The sequence below is a fragment of the Ailuropoda melanoleuca genome, chromosome 8 (assembly GCF_002007445.2).
Source record: "Ailuropoda melanoleuca isolate Jingjing chromosome 8, ASM200744v2, whole genome shotgun sequence".
NCBI lineage: Eukaryota > Metazoa > Chordata > Mammalia > Carnivora > Ursidae > Ailuropoda > Ailuropoda melanoleuca.
In genome coordinates, this window is record NC_048225.1 from 104,521,924 (window position 1) to 104,541,167 (window position 19,244).

The window sequence follows — 19,244 nt, forward strand, 5'->3', positions numbered from 1 at the left end:
CCAGGGGGTGAGGGGAGGCCAGTTCATCCAAGGAGCCGAAGGTGGTGGGGGCTGTGTGCTCCAGGGCCGTGCAGGAGAACTTGCCATTGTGTTTGAGGATGCCCAGGGGGTGAGGGGAGGCCAGTTCATCCAAGGAGCCGAAGGTGGTGGGGGCTGTGTGCTCCAGGGCCGTGCAGGAGAACTTGCCATTGTGTTTGAGGATGCCCAGGGGGTGAGGGGAGGCCAGTTCATCCAAGGAGCCGAAGGTGGTGGGGGCTGTGTGCTCCAGGGCCGTGCAGGAGAACTTGCCATTGTGTTTGAGGATGCCCAGGGGGTGAGGGGAGGCCAGTTCATCCAAGGAGCCGAAGGTGGTGGGGGCTGTGTGCTCCAGGGCCGTGCAGGAGAACTTGCCATTGTGTTTGAGGATGCCCAGGGGGTGAGGGGAGGCCAGTTCATCCAAGGAGCCGAAGGTGGTGGGGGCTGTGTGCTCCAGGGCCGTGCAGGAGAACTTGCCATTGTGTTTGAGGATGCCCAGGGGGTGAGGGGAGGCCAGTTCATCCAAGGAGCCGAAGGTGGTGGGGGCTGTGTGCTCCAGGGCCGTGCAGGAGAACTTGCCATTGTGTTTGAGGATGCCCAGGGGGTGAGGGGAGGCCAGTTCATCCAAGGAGCCGAAGGTGGTGGGGGCTGTGCGCTCCAGGGCCGTGCAGGAGAACTTGCCATTGTGTTTGAGGATGCCTTTGCGATGCAGGGGCAGCCCTGGGGCTTGCGGGGGCTTCTGCTCCTCAGAGTCTCCACTCACGAACACGTCCCCTGCATCCAGGAGCTCCCCAGACTCACTGGGTTCAGGAGAGGAGTAGTAGCCAGATTCCCGCTGCCGAGACTTCTTGAGGATGCCCTTCTTGGGGAGCAGGGGGGCAGCCTGTCCTGGGTCCGCAGGGCCTGGGCTGGGCTCAGGGTCTTCCCTGGCCCCTTCCAACAAGGGCGGTGCCTTCTTCTTGAGAATGCCCTTGGGTAGCTTGAGGTTGCCCCTGGCAGGGCGAAGGGAGGGGTCGTCCGCCAGGTCGCCCTGGAGAGACTGGGCCATGTCGGTTCTCTTTGCGGGACTTCTTCAGCGAATGCTGGCGCTCCAGGCCTGGGGCGACGCTCCCACCTCCGGGCGTGTGCTGCTTGAAGAAGCTGCAGACCTTGGCCCCGTTCCCCAGGAGAGGGCGGGAGGACCGCCGGAGCCAGTCGGCCATGGAGGCGCGGCCAGAGTTGCTGCCAGGGTGCCCTTCCTCCTGCAGAGCCTCCCGCTCCCCCACATGGGTGGCATAGCCCCAGTTGACCCACCAGTGACTGGCCACATCCTCGAGGGTGGCTCGGCGGGTGGGGTTCACCATTAATAGCCACCGGATCAGGCCACAGGCATCTGGAAGACAGAAGACGGGCGGGGGGGGGGGGCTTCAGATTGTCAGCCGCAAGAATGGGCACCCTGCAGCCCCTGTCACCAGTTCACCCCAATGTGCGCTAAGACCGCACAGCCCCGTGTCAGATGCGACCAGTCCCACCTGGGCTCCGCACATGCCACAGCCCGGCCGGCTCCCCATAGCCTCCAGCTTTCTGGGATTGACTGCCCATTTCTTCTTCCAGCCCTCGGCCCCTCAGGACAAGGATCCCTTCTTTAGCCTCGCTCTATGTTAGTGTTTCTCCCCGGAAATGAGGGGAGGGGCTGTGCTCCAGAGTAAACCAAGGTTCTCACACCCTCCTTCCCGCCTTCTCCACGGGATGTGGAAGGACAAGGAGACTTCTCAGGATGAGCCCTAGAGCAGTTGGGAATGAGGTGACTGCAGCAAAGAGGACCCCAGTTACGCCATCAGAAGCACTTCCCAAGTATGAAGCAGCATGCCCATAGCGGAGAGAAGGGACGCCCCTTCCCTCTCGGACTCACAGACCCTGGAGGCAGAGACAGAGGACAGCAGGTGGGGGGTGGGCCTCTTCACCTCCCTGTCCCTGGCTGGTTCCCGCCTCAGGAATGAGGGAAGGACACATGGGGCCTGGAGGACAACACCGGCATCTCTCACTCACCGGAGGGTTTAGGCGGCTCCCGGTAGGAGCCGTGGCTGATCTGTCTCACCAGTGTCTTGTGGTCCTGCCCATCAAAGGGCATGGTGCCATGCACCAGGATGTATAGAAGGACACCCAGGGACCAGCTGTCCACCTAGGGAGGGGGAGAGAAAGAGAGAGAGGGTTAGCAAGGATGCCTGAATGTCACAGGCTGGAGGGCGTCCCGTCACACCAGAGAAGAAAGGGGTACACGCTGGAGAACTCAGGGGGCTAGGGCATCTGAGGACCACCTCCCTTTAGGACCCAGGAGCAAACAGGGTGACGCTGAAGAGGGACTGAAGTTCACGAGGAAAGGTGTTGTCCATTGTCTGCCTGTAGGAGGGGCGGCCACCAAGAGGAGCAGTGGTGAGGTCATCCGCTCCGGGCAGGCTGGGGTGGTGGTGAGAGAGCCCACCTCTCCAGGGAAAATGGCCGGGTGCCAGGAAAGAGAACAGGAACCAGGAAGGTGAGGGGGCACAAAACCAGACTGGGGGTCAGCAGACTTAGGTTCTCGGCCCAGCTTTGCCGCTTCTGCTGGGACCTGGCAAGTCCCTACTTTTGTGTGACGGGTGGGGGCGGCATTTTGTGCTCTGAAGAGGGGAAGAACTGGAAAGCCAGCCCACCTCACTCAGAAAATCTAGAGTGGCGGAGGCAGGCTGCGGGTGGAGAGCGGACACTCACCTCTGGGCCCGTGTAGGGCTTCCCGTTGACGATCTCGGGCGAGGCGTACAGGGGGCTCCCGCAGAACGTCTGCAGGAACTTGCCCTGGTGGTAGAGGTTGGAGAGCCCGAAGTCCGCAATCTGCAGGAGCGGGTCAAACACAGGCGGGGGTCATGCCAAGGCCTGGATTGTTCTGCAGCTCTCAGCCCGCCCCTCTCCAGATCCCAGGGAAACCCAGGCCCTCGCAGGAGGAAAGGGTGCCAGGACCCCTGCCCCACGTGGCACGGATAACACAGCTCAGGCCCTGCAAGAGCGCACCTCAAGGAGGTTGTGTCAGCAAGGAACGCCTAGGTGTGTGGAGGCTCCAGGGTGCTCCCTGTTCCCCAGGCCCCTTTGCTCATACTGGACCCCCTCCAGGGATGCATTCTCCTGCCTATAAACATCTTCCTGATCCGGCAAGCCCACATCCCCTGAGACCTCCTTTTCCCACAAAGCCCCACAGTTTCCAGTGGCTGGCGGTGGTCCCTGCTCTTCAGTCTCCCTCCTTATGTTACTGTGTCAGCATGTACCCCTGCTCACCTCCTTCTGTCCCCACCCCTCCTGCAGCTCTTAGCACAGGTGTAACCCATGGATGGGACTCAACCAACATTTAGTGACTGCAGGAAGAGCCTACCGGATGTAGGCAGAGAATCGACTTCTCATGTCAACACCATGGCCCTCAGAAGCCAGGCAGCCCCATTAGTGATTACCAGGCAAGGGTTGGCCAGCCTTTCCTAGCAAAGGGCTCATCTCTGCCCATAGCTGGGCAGGAATGCAGTGGCAGGAACCTGGGGTCACCCCAGTATAGCTAAGAAGCAATGGTGAAATCAGAACAAAGATCAGGGCCCTTGTTAGAGCCCAGAAGAAGGAATCTTCTTTCAGGACTCCCTGAGCCATCTGATACCAAGGGCTTGAGAGGTCCCAAGCCCATCTTCTCACTCCCCAGAGAGACCCTTTCCCCCAACTATCCTCAAATAGAAGCAGAGGCCAATGCCCTGCTGCTCCCTGCCTTTTCACCCCCAGCAGAGCGTCATGTGTGCCCAGGGTGGGGAGGGCTGTTTTTCAAACTCTGGCTCCTTCATTTATGGTTTTATTGGCCTCTTATCAAGCAGTTACCATTTGAAGCCCATAAAGAGGCAGATGATTGGTTAGACAGGAAAGTTCATGCCTGTCTGGTTATGTGAGCTTCCCAGCTCTGGCTCCCCTCCCCCTGCTTAGCATCAAAGAAAGCCCCACCTGCTCCGGGAATTGGCCAGGTAAGGGGAATAAACTCAGTGCCTGGGTATTTCAGGGCATGGGTTCAAGGGCCACTGAAGGGAAGGGACTGTGTGTTGGGCTCAGGAAGATTCTGAGGAGTGCCCTAGTACAGGGTCAGAGCCCCGCAGGCACCTGCAGGGGCCAGCCCTTTTCATTTCCCCCTTCCAGCCCTGAATTTATGCCACCAGTGCCTCTCAGATCTCAGCTTAACTACTTAGGCGTGGGAATTCAGAGCTGCAGGAGGGAAAAAGCTGGTGCTGGGGTGCTTGGTCTCTGGAGGAAAGTGCCAAAGGGCTACTGAATGGCAGCAGATTAATGTGTGTGTGTGTGTGTGTGTGTGTGTGTGTGTGTGTGTTTACGCGCGTGTGTGTACATGCACACATGCGTGCATGCAGGCAGGTGGGGAGATCTCAGGCCATGGCTCTCTCTCCCTGCCAGTCCCAAGCCTGCATGCAAAAGCTAATCCTAGCTCTAGGCTCCTATCAGCCTGTTACGTCAAGAGCACTGGCTGGGGAATCAGCAGACCGTGGTTCTAGCCCAGATGTAACCACTCCCTTGCCATGGGACCTTGAGTAAGTCACTCCTTATCTTGAAGCCTCAGGTCTTCATCCATAAAACGAGGTACTGGAATGGATAATGTTTGAGTTCCCTACTGGTACCAACATCTAAATCTGAGCTTCTAGAATCCCCTAAGCACTTAGAGATAGACGCCTGGTGAGGAAAGAGGGCAGAAAGGCTGGGGTGAGGTAGGGAGCTGAGGGAAGCACAGAAGTGGGGCTCACCTTAATATTTCCATTGGCATCTAAGAGGATGTTCTCCAGCTTGAGATCCCGGTGGACAACCCCATTCTGAAAGGGAGGGAGGAAAGGGGGTCAGGGGGAGGTCCCCAAGAAGGAGGACACGAAGGCCTAGTCTGGAAAGCGAGGTAAACACAAAGGGGGCCAAGTTGGGGGAGCATGGGTAGGCTGGGAATTTTGTGGGAACGCAGTACGACGTGTCACAGACCCTTCCACCCCTAGGAGCCACAGCCAGAGACGCCAACATCCCCAGGCCCCAGAGTCCAGATTAAGTTTTGCCTCTGCTTCTGTCTCCCTGTGGGATCCTAGACAGGTTGTGGACTCTGTCTGGCGTAAACCAGTCCCAGAGCCCCAGGGACTGCCTGTCAGAGTGGGGCCGGGCAGGGGGTCCTCACCTGGTGGCAGTAGTGCACGGCGGAGACGATCTGTCGGAAGAAGTGGCGGGCGTCCTGCTCGCTGAGCCGCTGCCGCTCGCTGATGTAGTCGTACAGGTCACCCCGGCTGGCATACTCCATGACAATGACAATCTTGCTGCTGTTCTCAAACACTGGGGCACAGCAAGGTGGGGATGTCAGGCTCTCCAGAGCGCACTGCTCCCCACGGGGGGTCACACACTCCTCCCCGGCCCCAAACCAGATGGACCTTTCTGCAGGGATATCTGCCAACGGGATGGGACAGGGCCAAGTAAGGGAAGGAACAGGGCTTCAGAAGCTCCCGTCATCTTCCAGGAGCCGTGAGGTGAGGCCAAGGGAACTGGCTTATCTTCCCTCTCTTTGCAAGTTCAGGGTTTTGAGTATTCTTTCTTCCTATCTATCTATCTATCTATCTATCTATCTATCTATCTATCTGAGTGAGAGGGAGAGAGAGAGAGAGCAGGGGGAGGAGCAGAGGGAGAGGGACAAGCAGACTCCATGCTGAGCACAGAGCCTGACACAGGACTCGATCCCACGCCCCTGAGATCATGACCTGAACTGAAATCAAGAGCCTGACGCTTAACTGACTGAGCCGCCCAGGCGCCCCAGGTTTTGAGGGTTCTTAAAACCAGCGTGCAAATTCCCAGGAAGACAGGAACATCAATGGATGAGAATGACAAGTCATGTCCTCTGGTTCAGAATCTGGTACTTTGTGCCTTGGGATGGTGGGCACACCTTGTCCAGATACATCAGTAAGAATTCAGGTTTGGGGTTTGAATCCTGGCCCCGTCCCTTACTAATGGGGTGAGCTTGGGAAGTTATTCAACCAGCGTGCCTCCATTTCCTCATCTGAAGAGTGGGATATAATAGTAACCTCACAGGGCTGGGGAAGATGTCGGGAGAAGTCAGCGATAGCTCGGGGGCTGGCGGAGCAAGCCGGCGTAGGGTCCGTCAGTACACGGTGCCGACTATTCCATTTATGATCAGCATCCGCGTGCACACACTTGAAAAATAAAGCCCGTCACGATTTTGCCTCAAGCATCTGAAGAGGGATAAAGGTACATGAACGTGGTTTGTAAACCATAGAGTACCGTGGAAAGCTGAGACAGAGATCTAGCACCCTCAGCACCTTTGACTTCCTGGCAATGAGCCCAGCCCAGCTCATGGGCCACTCAGGCTTTGTCCCGGCTCGAGCTGCCTGGAAAGGTAGAGGAGGACTGGTTCATCAAACTGGCTGGGTGTGTGTCCGAGCTTGTACGTCTGTGACATTGCATCTCTGTGTCTAGGAGTCTGGCTTGCTGAGCCAGCCCCAGAGCTACTGCTGTCTAGCCTGGGAGAAGGTGCGGAAAGAGAAGGCTTCTCCCCCGGGAATCCCACGTGCCAGGCGGTTGGATACATGGCTAGGAGGACTGTGTTCTTTTCCTCTCCCACATGGGCAAGTGGTCCTGATGCATGGTGGTCCCGATGCATGGTGGTCCCGTCTCCTGGGGGGCACCCCGGTGAGACCCTACTCCTGTGGTCCTCCAGATGTCTTCAGGGGTGCAGGCAACCTTTGTGCCATGAAACTGGAGGTCAAGAGCCAGCCAGGGTACATTCTGGAGAGCTGCTAGGTTCCTAAAACTGGAGCCCCCCCACCCCCAGTCCGTCTCTCCTCAAGACTGTGGCAGGCTGGCCATGGACGGGGAGGGGTGCTGCCTGTCACACAGTAACTGTGACACCCCTGCCTACAGTTGTGGAATCTGAGGGGCAGGGGAGTCTACAGCCTAAGCTTCAAGACTCAGTTCGCAGATGTAGCTTGAGGTAGGGGTGTGGGGGAGAATTCACGCTCTCTGCCAATTACCAAGCTCAGACTGGCTGAACCAATGCTCTGTCATCTACCCACTCTTCCCTGGGGGAAATACAGAAAGCCACAATTAGCCTTCTCAGCCACTTGCCTGGGCTCCTTGCGGAGCTCAGGCCACAGGGCCATGTCAGTGGCTCTGCTCCTAGTCTTCCCATGGACAGAACCCAAGAAAGACTTCGCTCTTACTCCCCTACCAGGAGTATTCAGACAGAGGGCAAAGCCACAAGCCTCCTCCCCTCCCTCCTGCTGCTGCTGCTACTCCTGGTTTCCCATCTAATTGATATTATGTAAAGGCTGGAAGCAGACAGGCGTGTGTGGGAGCACGCTCCCCCTCTTTTCCTCGTCACCCTCTTTTGCCCACTTTGTTGTCTGGGTCACAGGGAACAGGGCAGATGGAGTGGAAAGCCAACACTGATGTCAGAGCAAGAGGAGCCTAAGAAAGATGAGGAAAGGTGGGAGCCAGCCCCATGGCGGGAATGATTCAGAGTCTGGATCCGACTGTAGGAGGCCTGGCTCTTGGGACGGGCAAAAATTGACCTCCACGCCCCTGAGACAGGTACAGGTCTATGTGTGTCCCAGCCTCCCCGAGAATGCTAAGGATCTCACTGGGTTGGGGTGGTAGTGTTTCATTATGGAAAACCTAACAATAACAACAAAAAAGCCTACAGTCTGTTGAGTTCCTCCCATGAGCTGAATACTCAGTGACATTTCATTTGAACTTTGCAACTACCCGGGGATATAGCTGGGATTGTCCCGTTTTACAAACGAGGAACTGAGGCCTACCCAGGGCCTAATTAAATTAGTTGCCCAAAGTCTTACAGCTGGGTTTCAAATCCACCCTTTGTCCAACTCCACAGCCTGTGTCTTTTTCACTTCTCGGTGTTGTCCGTTCTGACTGCTCCTACACACGCACGCACGCACGCACGCAGATTCAAATGCCCTGCCTCCGTACCTTCGTGGATGGCAATGATGTGGGGATGGTTGAGTGACGACATGATCTCAATCTCTCGTCGAATGTGCATCAGGTCTTGCTCGTCTTTGATTTTGTCTTTCCGGATTGACTTGATGGCCACCTGGGAACAGAGAATGCAAGGAGACTGAGGGGAAAGCTCTGGCAGGTACAGGCATCCCTGAGGATACTCTGGGAGCTCTGAGCCTGGCCGCCTACAGCCGCTGTGAAGTCCACAGCCTGCACCAGAGAAGCCATGCCGTCCGGCCCCCGGGTAGGTGACCGAGAGGCTGGAGAGCTCCTTCTCTGGGTTTGGCACAGGCCACACTGCAGGAAGGAGTAGGGGCCAGTGACCTAATTCAGATGAATAAGGAAGGTACAACCTGCATTGTAAGGCCAGTGCTTTATGACTTACAAAGCAAACTTACCGTATGACACCACGAGGACAAGGGTTGGCCTGGTTTTTCTCGGCACTGGATGCCTGACGCCACACACAGTGCCGGGCACACAGGAGGCGCTGAACGAGCCTCTGTCGCATTATTACTACGCATCGGCCCTCCCAGCCACCCTGAGAGGCAGGCACAGAAAGTTTCATCGTCCTCATGGATAGGTGAGAAAACTGGCACGCGGAGAGGTTAAATGACCTGCTCAAGGTCGTACAGTGAGTAACCGGCACAAACAGGAATGAACTTTGAAAACATTATGCTAAGTGAAAGAAGCCAGACATAAAAGTACAGATGGACGGTTCTCCTTTTTTTCCCTGAAGATTTTATTTATTTATTTGAGAGAGAGAGAGCGTGAGAGAGAGAGAGAGCATGAGATGAGATGGAGGGAGAGGGAGCACAAGCAGGGGGAGGGGCAGAGGGAGAAGCCGACTCTCCGCTGAGCAGGACGCCCCTGGGATCATGATGTGAGGGGAAGGCAGAAGCCTCACTGACTGAGCCCCCAGGGGCGCCTGTCCATTGGCTGGATAGGAGGTAACCAGCATAGGCAAATGCATGGGACAGACAGCAGAGCTTCTGTGTGGGGTGACGAAAAGATCTTGGAAATAGGTAGTGCAGCTGTTTTCATGACATTGTGAAGGTACGTAAGAGGTCACCGAATCGTAGCTTTAAAATGGTTAAAATGGTAAATTATATGTTATATATATTTTTAACCACAAAAAAAATGATGAAAAAACCCACACCAGTCCCTTAGGTCTAGGTAAGGAATGTCCCTCTCCTTTTTTTTTTTTTTTTTTTTTTTTTTTTTTTTTTTTTTTATTTATTTATTTGACAGAGATAGAGACAGCCAGCGAGAGAGGGAACACAAGCAGGGGGAGTGGGAGAGGAAGAAGCAGGCTCATAGCGGAGGAGCCTGACGTGGGGCTCGATCCCATAACGCCGGGATCACGCCCTGAGCCGAAGGCAGACGCTTAACGACTGAGCCACCCAGGCGCCCCGGAATGTCCCTCTCCTAGCAACAAACAAACAACCAGACAGGGAAGTGCGAGTCCCCTGGGCTTTGCTGTCTCCTCTGCAAAGGTGAAAATACCATATAAGGATCTAGCCCGGGGAGGGGGGCTGGTAAGCGCAGGGGGTTCAGGAAGTAGGTAGGGTGAGGCAACGGGAAATGAGAGACGGTGCCAAGATGCCAGGCCAATAAGCAGAAAACTCTCAGAGCCTGAGGAGCCTCTGCTTTCTCTGCCTCGACCCCCTGAGCAACCATGGGGGCAGAAAGAGGAGAGTGACAAGGACCCTGCGTGTGCAGAAGACACGGCCTGGGGGAGAGTCAGCAGACCTGGGTCATCTTCTGCTGTCCCCAGGAGCCAGTCCCACCTTCTCTCACAGCCTCGGTTGCCTTTTCTGTGCAACAACAGGCTGAGGGAAGCCGTGTGAGGTGCTTTCCCGTCTGATGCCGGGACCAGCCCTACAAGTGCAGGGGGTGGGAGCCCCCTGAGGTGCTGGGCGGGGGGCGGGTGGGGTGCCACAGGGCCCATCAGTTCCTGACCAGTCCTGTCCAAGGACACGAATGGTAAATCCAAGACTTCCTCTTCAGGGGAGGCGGACCCGTTGGGACCAAATCTGAAGGCGCAGACTGAGGGAAACTGCTCTGCATTCAACGTCCCAGGAGGGTTTGCCTCCCCTCAAGGTTCAAAAGGAGATGGGAAAAAAAAGTAAGCACAGCTCCAGGGGCGGGGCCTCTAATCCACCCTTTCACAGGGCTCTGGAGGCAGACAATGGCTTCCTGCTGGCAGGGACAGCGGCCACGCAGGCCCGCGCTCCCCATCGGACAAGAATGCGGAACAGCCTTAATCCCATAAGGGGAGCTGCGCACAATGGCCGGGCCCGGTCACCCCGGCAACGGGCCAGGGATGGCGTGCCCTCCGCCCCGCTCCTCCCCCGGAGCTGCATCCTTGAAAGAGGGAGGCCCAGCTCTTGTGCCCTCCCGGAGCAGGGCAGAGAGGACAATGGCCGCAGGAGGGACCTGTCACCATGGAGCCTCCTCTCCAAGATGCTGGAGAGGCCCCCGCTGCAGCTGCAGGGGCTGGGGCGGGCTGGGGCTGCCCCTCAGGGCCTTTCTTCATGGACCCAAACCACCCTGATGAGCTAAGCAGAAAAATCCTGGCTTAGAATTGGACAGGGGGGTGGGGGGGGATGGGATCCCCCAATGAGGGAGATTCAACTTGCAGCATCAACCGCTCTCCAGACCCCTTTCTCTCCCAGAGGGGGAGCTTTCATGGATTCGTTCTTTTCTAAAACTCTTTGTTTTTAAAAATCAGACAATAGATAAAGTCCTATGAGCTCTTCAGATAAAGGGCCATAAACATTGTGTGAATAGGTATTAAAAAAATCATATATAAATCACATATCTAGATAGTGACACAGAAAGAGTTGAGAGCTTAAGATGCACATATATGCAAAAACCTGGCATATTGCCGCTGTGTCCACACAAACCTATACAGCAAGGAAACGAGTTGTCACAGGCTTAGGGAGAGAGGTCTCACAAAGACAAGGCCCGAAAGAGATGAGGTTCCAAAAAAGAGGGTCTGAGCGGAGCTACGAGTCCCTGGGTCAGTAGAGAGTATAGATGTTGAACCCGGGGTCCATTTCTTTCAACTCTGGAAGCCTGTGATTCCAGTCAGGATTGTTAATCCTCCGTGAATGGTTCCATCTTCCTGCTAGCTCACGTTCTGGCCTCAGGGGGCTAGGTCAAGGGCCCTCACCCGCCCCGACATCCTCCCCACCTCAGGTTATCCACACTAGGTCCCAGGAGACCACAGTTGGCTGGCACTTCCTATGAAGGAAACAAGTTATGTCATCAGGCCTCCACTAGTCTCCAAGCAGACATACAAGAACGATGTCTCACTGCCCTGGGGGGGCTGGGCCCCTGCTCCCCAACCTATTCCTGCCCCACAGGACAGGCCCCTCGCCATCTGCTGGCTAGTCTGTCATAGTAAAGGAGATACAGAAACAGCTCAGGCGTAGAAGGCGCTCCGCCTACAGAAAGCATTCAACAACTGTTTGCTGGTCAACACAAACCACAAGTAAGTAGTTATTGCTAAGCTGCTGGGCTGACCCCCTGACTGATAGGATGGACACCCAGATAAGATTTTCAGCCCTTCTTCCGAGGTTTGGGTGGAGAGCCAACCTCAGTTACAGGACTAATTTGAAGGACCTTTGTTCTCATACGCTAGTTAGTGGAGCAACCATCCTCTAGAATTAAAATACACTCACTAGAGCCAAGGAGGAGAACAACTGCTGAATGGATCTCCCAGAGGTAGGAAGGCCACCTGCCTGGAGACAATCCTGGTTCATTCTGATAGAATTATTAACAGAGCCCTTTTTAGGGCGCCTGAGTGGCTCAGTTGGTTAAGTGTCCAACTCTTGATTTTGGCTCAGTTCATGATCTCTGGGTTGTGAGATCGAGCCTCACCTCGGGCTCTGTGCTCACCAGAGATTCTGCCTGAGATTCTCTCTCCCTCTCCCTCTGCCCCTCCTCCTACTCTTGCACTCTCTCGCTCTCTCTTTATCTCCAAATAAATAAAATCTTTCAAAAAAATAGGAAAGCTCACCCTAATTAAAAAAAAATAGAACGCCTTTTACTCTCCAAAGTAAAAGCACCCGAGTTTAGGTGATATGTTATATGGCCACCCTACTCAGTGGGGCAGGACCCGCAGGCACAATAATTATGTGATAATAGAAGTGTGAATGCCAGGTCAATGGAGTGGGGGTCAAGAGTCTAGGTATCTGATTCTTATTTGTCCCTATGGAACCATGCAACTCAAGACAAGCCACTTAAATAATCTGGTTAACTGGTGTGGCTAGTTTTAAAGTCCTCATCTGAAAAATGAAAGGGCATTTATTCTTAAAATATCTGCTGAACACCTACTGTGTGCCCGGTGCTATGCTAGGTGTTGGAGATTTAGACAGAAAACGAATAGTCCCTGCACCAAGGCCCTCAGTCCAGGGGGAGGAATGGCAATGAAATCTACCGTAATGAACAGGACAGTTGCAGTCCCTGCCTGCCCAGGGGCTCCAGGACTGCTGATGAGAGTTTTCTTGGCCTGGGGGGAGCAGGGAAAACCACCTCTGGGAGAAAACTTCATCTTAGGTCTTGAAGGATGAAGTGGGGTTTGCCAAGCCAAAGGGGGTAGGCTGGGGAGGGGCATATAGGCAGAGAGAAAGGTTTGTACAAAGGCCAAAAAGAAAGGAACCATTCATGAATTTGTACATCAGGACCTTTAAGCCCCCTTCCAAACTCTAGCATTTTCTGCTGAGCTTCTTCAGAAGTGGGTCACTGACTACTCTGCCAGGAAGGGACTGGCCAAAGATGGTTGGAATGGGCTTGTTCGGAGGCCCTGTGCTATGTGCATGTGAACCTGCCTGGGCAAAAGTCCTATAGACACTGGCCCATTTTGCAAAGACAGCAGGACTAATGCCCCATCTCCTTTTGCAAATGGCGAACACTGAAGTCCAGAAATGTACACTGACTTCCAAGGTTCCCTGACACACCAAGGCAGAACCAAGATGGAAGGGTATGGCCTGCAGAAGCTGCCATCTCAGAAGACAAAAGTTCCTTGCAGGGGCCTTGCCCTGCCTTGGGCTCCCTGCCTCCCACTCTTGGAGAAGGGAAGACCTCACCCCCTACCTTGGGCCAAGCTATGCAGTACCACCAGGCACCCCGTTCCACTTAGAGATCCACAAACACCCCTGGGAAATGACTGTTGGGGGCTCAATTGGTTAGATGCTTCCTCCCCTGCAGGAACTCAGATCAGGAATAATCTGGACTCCGGAGAGGATGGCAGAAAGGTCTTAGAAAAAGGCGATCTAGCAGCGCTGGTTTCAGGTGCCCGGAGACAGGGTGCAAGCTGGGCATCTCCGGTCATAGCTATCGCCACGAGTTGGAGCCAAGATCCTTGACTCCTCTCTGGCCTTTCACGGAGCAGCTGCCATCTGGGAGGCGGGGCAAGGAGCTGGAGGATGACCCATTTAGATAACGGAGGAGAGGTTCGGCTGGCCTGGGCTAGCCTGGGCAGAGTGGGAATGGGTCTGGGGGTAGCTCACCATCCCACCAAGCCTGCCAGAGACCCAGGCAGGGAGCAGGAATGGGCTCCAGGAATGAGGGGAGCCTGAGCTACCTCCCCTAAACCCCATGCTGTGCCCGCCCCCTCCTCACCACCCTCCTGCCTGCTCCGCCAGGTTGCCGGGCAAGGAGCTTCCCTGCCCAGCCCTCTTGTGTGGTTTGGCCACAGCCCAAGGACAAGAGTCGCCTGCAGCCGGAGCCTCCCTCCCGGCTGCTGAGCAGGCAGGTGTAGTCGGGGCTGGGAGGGCAGCGTCATGCAGAAGAGGCCTTTGGCGGCTGGCCAGGCAGAGCCCTTCTCTGGAGCAGGGGCCGAAGGAGAGACTAGGACTTTGAACAAAGCAAAGAGCAAGGGGAGGGGGTGGGGGAATGGGATAGACTGGTGATGGGTAGTAAGGAGGGCACGTATTGCATGGTGCACTGGGTGTTATACGCAACTAATGAAGCATCAAACTTTACATCGGAATCCGGGGATGTACTGTATGGTGATTAACATAATATAATAAAAAAAAATCATTAAAAAAAAAAAAAAGCAAAGAGCAAAGTGGTTTTCGTTAGGGAAGCGCGGCCCAACCCTGTCTCTTGCTCAGGGCAGCACAGAGCCAGGATGGGGTACCCCAGGAGAGGGGTGGGCCAAGAGTCAAAGCCAGCCTTGTTGGGATAATATCACGGTGTGTGTCGGCTCCTGTGCAGAGCCCTTTACCAACACGACCATATGTCATCCTCTCAGAACCCCACGAGGTAGGAATTATTATAAGGCCCACCCTCTGGTCCGATTCCTTCACTGAGAGGAGGAAACGGAGATGCACAGAGGTCACAGAGCTGGAACCCCACGGTCTGACTCTGAGCTACACAGCCTTCCTGACGAGGTCAGAACCAGGAATGTCATGTAGTTCACTCATCCAGGATCCCTCAACATCGTCAGCATGTGTGGGGGTGGGAGTTTGTTCCCAGTGATTCTTCCCACCCTCAGCACTGCCTGGAGCCCTGGGAAAGGCAGCTTGTGCTCACTGTTGGAATGACAAAGCACACAGAGGCAAGCCCAGGCTCAGCTCAAGACCAAGACTCAGTATTGGTCACCCATGGCCTGGGGTGGTCAAGTCAGGAGCCTGCGTTGCAGACATGACACTAACCAGCCACACGACAAGTCCCATCCTCTCTCCGGGCCTCGGTTTCCCCATCTGTTAATGAAGGGATCAGACCATCTTGGTCACTTTCCAATGTTTTAACATCCCATGCAGCAGTCCAACAACTACAAGCCACAGAAGCATCCCTGTCCCAAGATGCACTTGGACTCCCCTCGCAGAGAAGACAGCCATACAGATCATCCCAAAGGCTTTGGTGGATTCTACCATTCCAGGGACCCCAGCAGGTGTTTTTCTTTTGGGGGGAGGGGCAGTCAGGGGAGCTGGGAGAGTCACAGGAGGAAATGTCATTTGGACACCAGGAATGTCCTCGGAGAGGAGAAGATCCAGACCAAATATTTGTTTGTCCTTTGATGCCCTCCTGGAGTAGCCATTAGTCCTGCCCACTCGCCCCTCCCTTCGGACAGTCCCATCTGGCCCCTGATAATCTCATCTAGGCAGGCTGGGAAAGGGAAATATGCAGGAAAGGTAGAGAGAATATTGGGATGGGAGTCACCCACCAGGCTTTCCTCTGAATCTAGCCCCCACCAACAACCTCCGTTCATTTTGAGGGATGTCATGGGCCATTTTCATGTCCCTCTCCCTCACAGAAGATCGGAGGCACCAGGTCAACCTCTCTTAAGGGAGGACAGTGAAGAGGCAGGAGTGGGGGTGGGGTGAGGAAGAGGAGTCCTCTCCAGAACGGAGAAACCATTAGCCCCGCAGGCAGCTCCTCTCCAAGCAGGACAGAGACCCTGCACAAGTTTCCAGCAGAAATACAGAGTGGTCTGTGGATCAGGGTGGCCCCGTGCCTACTGACCTTAGCTCCCTGCACACAGCAAGAGGCAGAAGGCCGGGGAGTACCTTCTGAATTCTCTCTTTTCTGATGTAATAAGAGCTGGAATCCCTGCCTACAGCCACTGAGGTTTGAAAACCGAAAGCTGGTTTATCTCATTCCAGAATCAACGAGATCTCTCTCTCTCTCTCTCTCTCTCTCTCTCTCACACACACACACACACACACACACACACACACACACACACACACACAGAGTGATCCAGGCGGAGAGTCTGATGGGATCTCAACTTCAATCTCAGTTTCCCAGTTTCTGGGCCACCCCAGTCCCCCAACCCAGTCTGTCCTCCAACAAGAGGCACATGGTGTTTTGCAGCTAAGCCCCTGACAAAGCCTGAGCCCAGGGGGCTCAAGCCTAGAGCCTCACTGGGCCCTCACACTTTAGAGAAAGAGAAAGAAAGGAAAGCCAGGAAGTACATGATTGCCCAATAGCTGTAACCTGGCAGCAGGCAACCGGGGACCGTGCCAGGCCTTAGCAGGAAAAACATACTCGGCCCTATTGATGAGGCCATAATCCACTCCCTTTCTCCAGCATCCACTTTCCTTCACCAATGAAATGACTTCTTGAATTTCAAACCAGTTACTGACTGCGAAAGCAAACAATCTGGGGAGGCGACGGCTCCCGCAGCCCATAGGGTAAACCACGGATACGCACAAATACACACACTGGTCTCATAACCAGCACCCGACGGAATTTTACAAAACAGTCCCTAGACCACCTGCCCTAAAAAGCTTGATAAAATACAGGTTATCAGGAGGCGCCTGGGTGGCACAGTCAGTGAAGCGTCTGCCTTTGGCTCAGGTCATGATCCCAGGGCCCTGGGATCGAGACCCGCATCAGGCTCCCTGCTTCTCCTTCTCGCCCTCCGCCTGCTTGTACTCTCCCACTCTCTGTCAAATAAATAAATAAAATTTTTTAAAAATGCAGGCTATCTGGCCCCATCCTAGACCTTTGGAATAAAATCCTCTGGATATGGAACGAGAGAATAAGTATTTCAAAAGTATTTCAAAATCACCCCCCCCCCGGTGATTCCTATGAACATGAAACACATGTTTGTTAACTGACTTTTGGCAAACTTGCTACCCTTCCAGGATTTGCCTTTCCAGATATAAATATCGGTTCTCACTGCAGCTTCTGTGTATCAGGATCAATTTAAATTCACATTTGTGGCTCCTTCAATCCTCACAGCAGCTTGGGGAGGGAGGCTGTGGGTTTCTTTGTTTTGTTTTGTTTTCAGTTTTGCAGAAGGGGAAACTTAGTATAGAGATAAAATAAATTGCTCAAGGTCTCACAGATTATCACTACTATCACTACTACTACCTACATCCCCCTCCCCACATTAACTGGACATTTTTCTGAAAAGGCCCAAACCCAAAGGTATCTTGGGACACAGTAGACATTGCGCCAGAGCCTGGTTTCACATTTCCCAGAATAAAAAATCCATCCTAATGAAACTTGGAGGCAGTTTTAGAACTGGGAAGGACCTAAGTGTCAAGCCCACCTCCACCCCACCCCATCCCAGCGCAGACCCCCAGAGTAGGCTGGGCTGCCAGATTGTAAGAACTGAGTTGAGGAACTGGACCTCACATATTCATCCAAGCACACACTCATTCACTAAACTCATACTAAGATCAGGCACCTTCTACCTCCTCTTCGCGTTACACTCTTTTGGTTACTATGCTCCAAGCAAAACTCAACGTTTAAGGCTCATCTTCTGTAGGGAGTCTTCTCATCTCAAGAGAGGACACTATGCATCTTCTGTGCACTCTGGACCAGCCGTCGGCTTCACTAACCGGGTCGTCATCATATGAGGGCTAGTGTTGGGGTTCTCAGGTCCAATGCACGCCTCACCCCCGGTTGGCACCACACACACGCACGCGCGCGCGCAAAGACTGAAGGTTAGCCACTCCACCAAAGAGGGCTCTAGCTCCCGGCCCAGCCTGCATCCCTCACCGTCAACGGCCAAGCCCCGCGCCCGGCCCTCGCCGCGGGAGGGAGTCGCACTTACCAAGCGCCCCGAGCTCTCCCGCGCCTTCTTCACCTTCCCGTAGGTGCCCTTGCCCAGGGTCTCGAGGAACTCGTAGCGGTGGCGCAGGTTGTGCTTGTGGTGGTGCCGCTTCACCGCCTGCTTCTTCATCTGGGGCTTGGGAGACTTGATGAGCCCGTCGGTCAGGGGCCGGGCGAGCTCGGCGGTCAGGGCGGGGGCGCTAGAGGGAGCCGGGCCGGGGCGCCGGGGGAAAGCCGACGGCTCCATGGCGGGCAGGAGGCGAGCGAGGGTGGAGGGGAAGCCGGCTGCGCGGGGACAGCTAGAGCCCGGGGTACAAGACCCGCACCCGGGGCGGGGAGCCCGCAGCCGCACAACAGCGCGCGGCTAGTCGCCGCGTTCCAAGTTGTTATAAACGCTCCGAGCCCGATGCCCTGGCCACGCCCCCGCCCCGCGCCCATTGGCCTGCTCGCCGGCTGTACGCAACCAGGGCCGTCGTCATTGGCTCGCCCGGGCCTCCGGGCCCGACTCCTCCCCTGGCCGAGTCTGGCAAAGGTGTCAAAGAAGCCCCGCCCACTGGGCCCCAAAGGGACAGGCTTCGGGGAATAGGAGACACCAGAGGAGGCTCCTTGGCTGGTTGATGCTACTGGGGTCTGGGCCTTTGAGAGGCCCTGGAACTGCTCTTGCTTCTGAGTGGCACTCTGTCCTGGTTAGAGCCACCTGTTGTCCCTGTGTACTGTGTTCTCTGTTATCGAGGGGCGATCTGACAGTACTAGAGGTCACCGAAGTATCATTTCTCTATCCTGACTAATTTGCAACTCTCAAACCAAAACCTATGAAGTCATTTGACCACTTCTTTCAGACCATAAAGGGGAAAGGAAGAATGGAGTTGGATGGAGGCAGACTCCAGCGAAGTGGGAGGGCTAGTGGAGAGCTGTTTCAGGGCTCTGAGTTCACCTGTCTACAGTTAGAGCAAACTTAACTGGATCCCAGATCTGGAAAAGTTCTTACCTCTTCATCAAAGAAGGCTTCTAGGGTTGAGTGGCTCTCTCAAGATGTAGTGGAATTTATGAAATGTTGGAAGGAGGTGGAGCAAGGCAAAGGGAAACATTCATTCATTAAAAAATGCATTACACTCCTATTATTTAACTTGTGTTCCCTAAATCTGTATATAGCTGCCCACTCACAGTTTTCCTTTCTGTGATTTTGGAGCCAGGAGGACTGGTGGTCGGTCATGAGATTTGGCTTGGTATTTAAGGCCTGGAGCACTAGGTCTAAAATCCCCATTCTAAGTGTCATTTAGAATGAAATGAGAATATCCATAGGCTCGCCTCCTTCCTCCAAATGTGAAGTGCAGTAGGGAGAAAGAGACATTTCCCCTTGAGTCTTCATGCTAACGCAACTTTTTGAAGTGGGTCTTACTTTGCCAAAGGTCATACAGCCATACAGAGAAACTGGCAGAGCTGGGGTTCAGACCCCCCCACCCAAAAGGAGGATTGTATCTCCGGCCGTGTATTCAGGGCATGCTGAAGATCAAGAAGGACTACATCCCCAGTGACTGGATTTTGTGTTTAGTGTCTGCCTACTTTCCTACTTCCACTGATCCTTTGATCCTTTCTAGTGTGAGTTAGGGTTGGAGAATTCTTCCTTTGTAGCTGGAGAATATCCACTTAGGTAGGAAAAACAACCTCCCTTCCCC

General features: G+C 54.7%; 1 protein-coding gene across 1 annotated transcript in view; it reads right to left on the reverse strand.

Annotated features, from left to right (window-relative positions):
- NUAK2 (NUAK family kinase 2) overlaps positions 1-17,965 on the reverse strand; it is a 27,604-nt gene extending 9,639 nt beyond the window's left edge. Inside the window, 8 exon segments of the mRNA XM_034667122.1 lie at positions 1-1,066; positions 1,068-1,387; positions 2,044-2,176; positions 2,743-2,862; positions 4,800-4,865; positions 5,210-5,361; positions 8,023-8,143; positions 17,570-17,965. Of these exon segments, the coding sequence (XP_034523013.1) occupies positions 1-1,066; positions 1,068-1,387; positions 2,044-2,176; positions 2,743-2,862; positions 4,800-4,865; positions 5,210-5,361; positions 8,023-8,143; positions 17,570-17,815 (2,224 nt within the window). The 5' untranslated portion in view covers positions 17,816-17,965.
- Between the last annotated feature and the right edge of the window lie 1,279 nt (positions 17,966-19,244).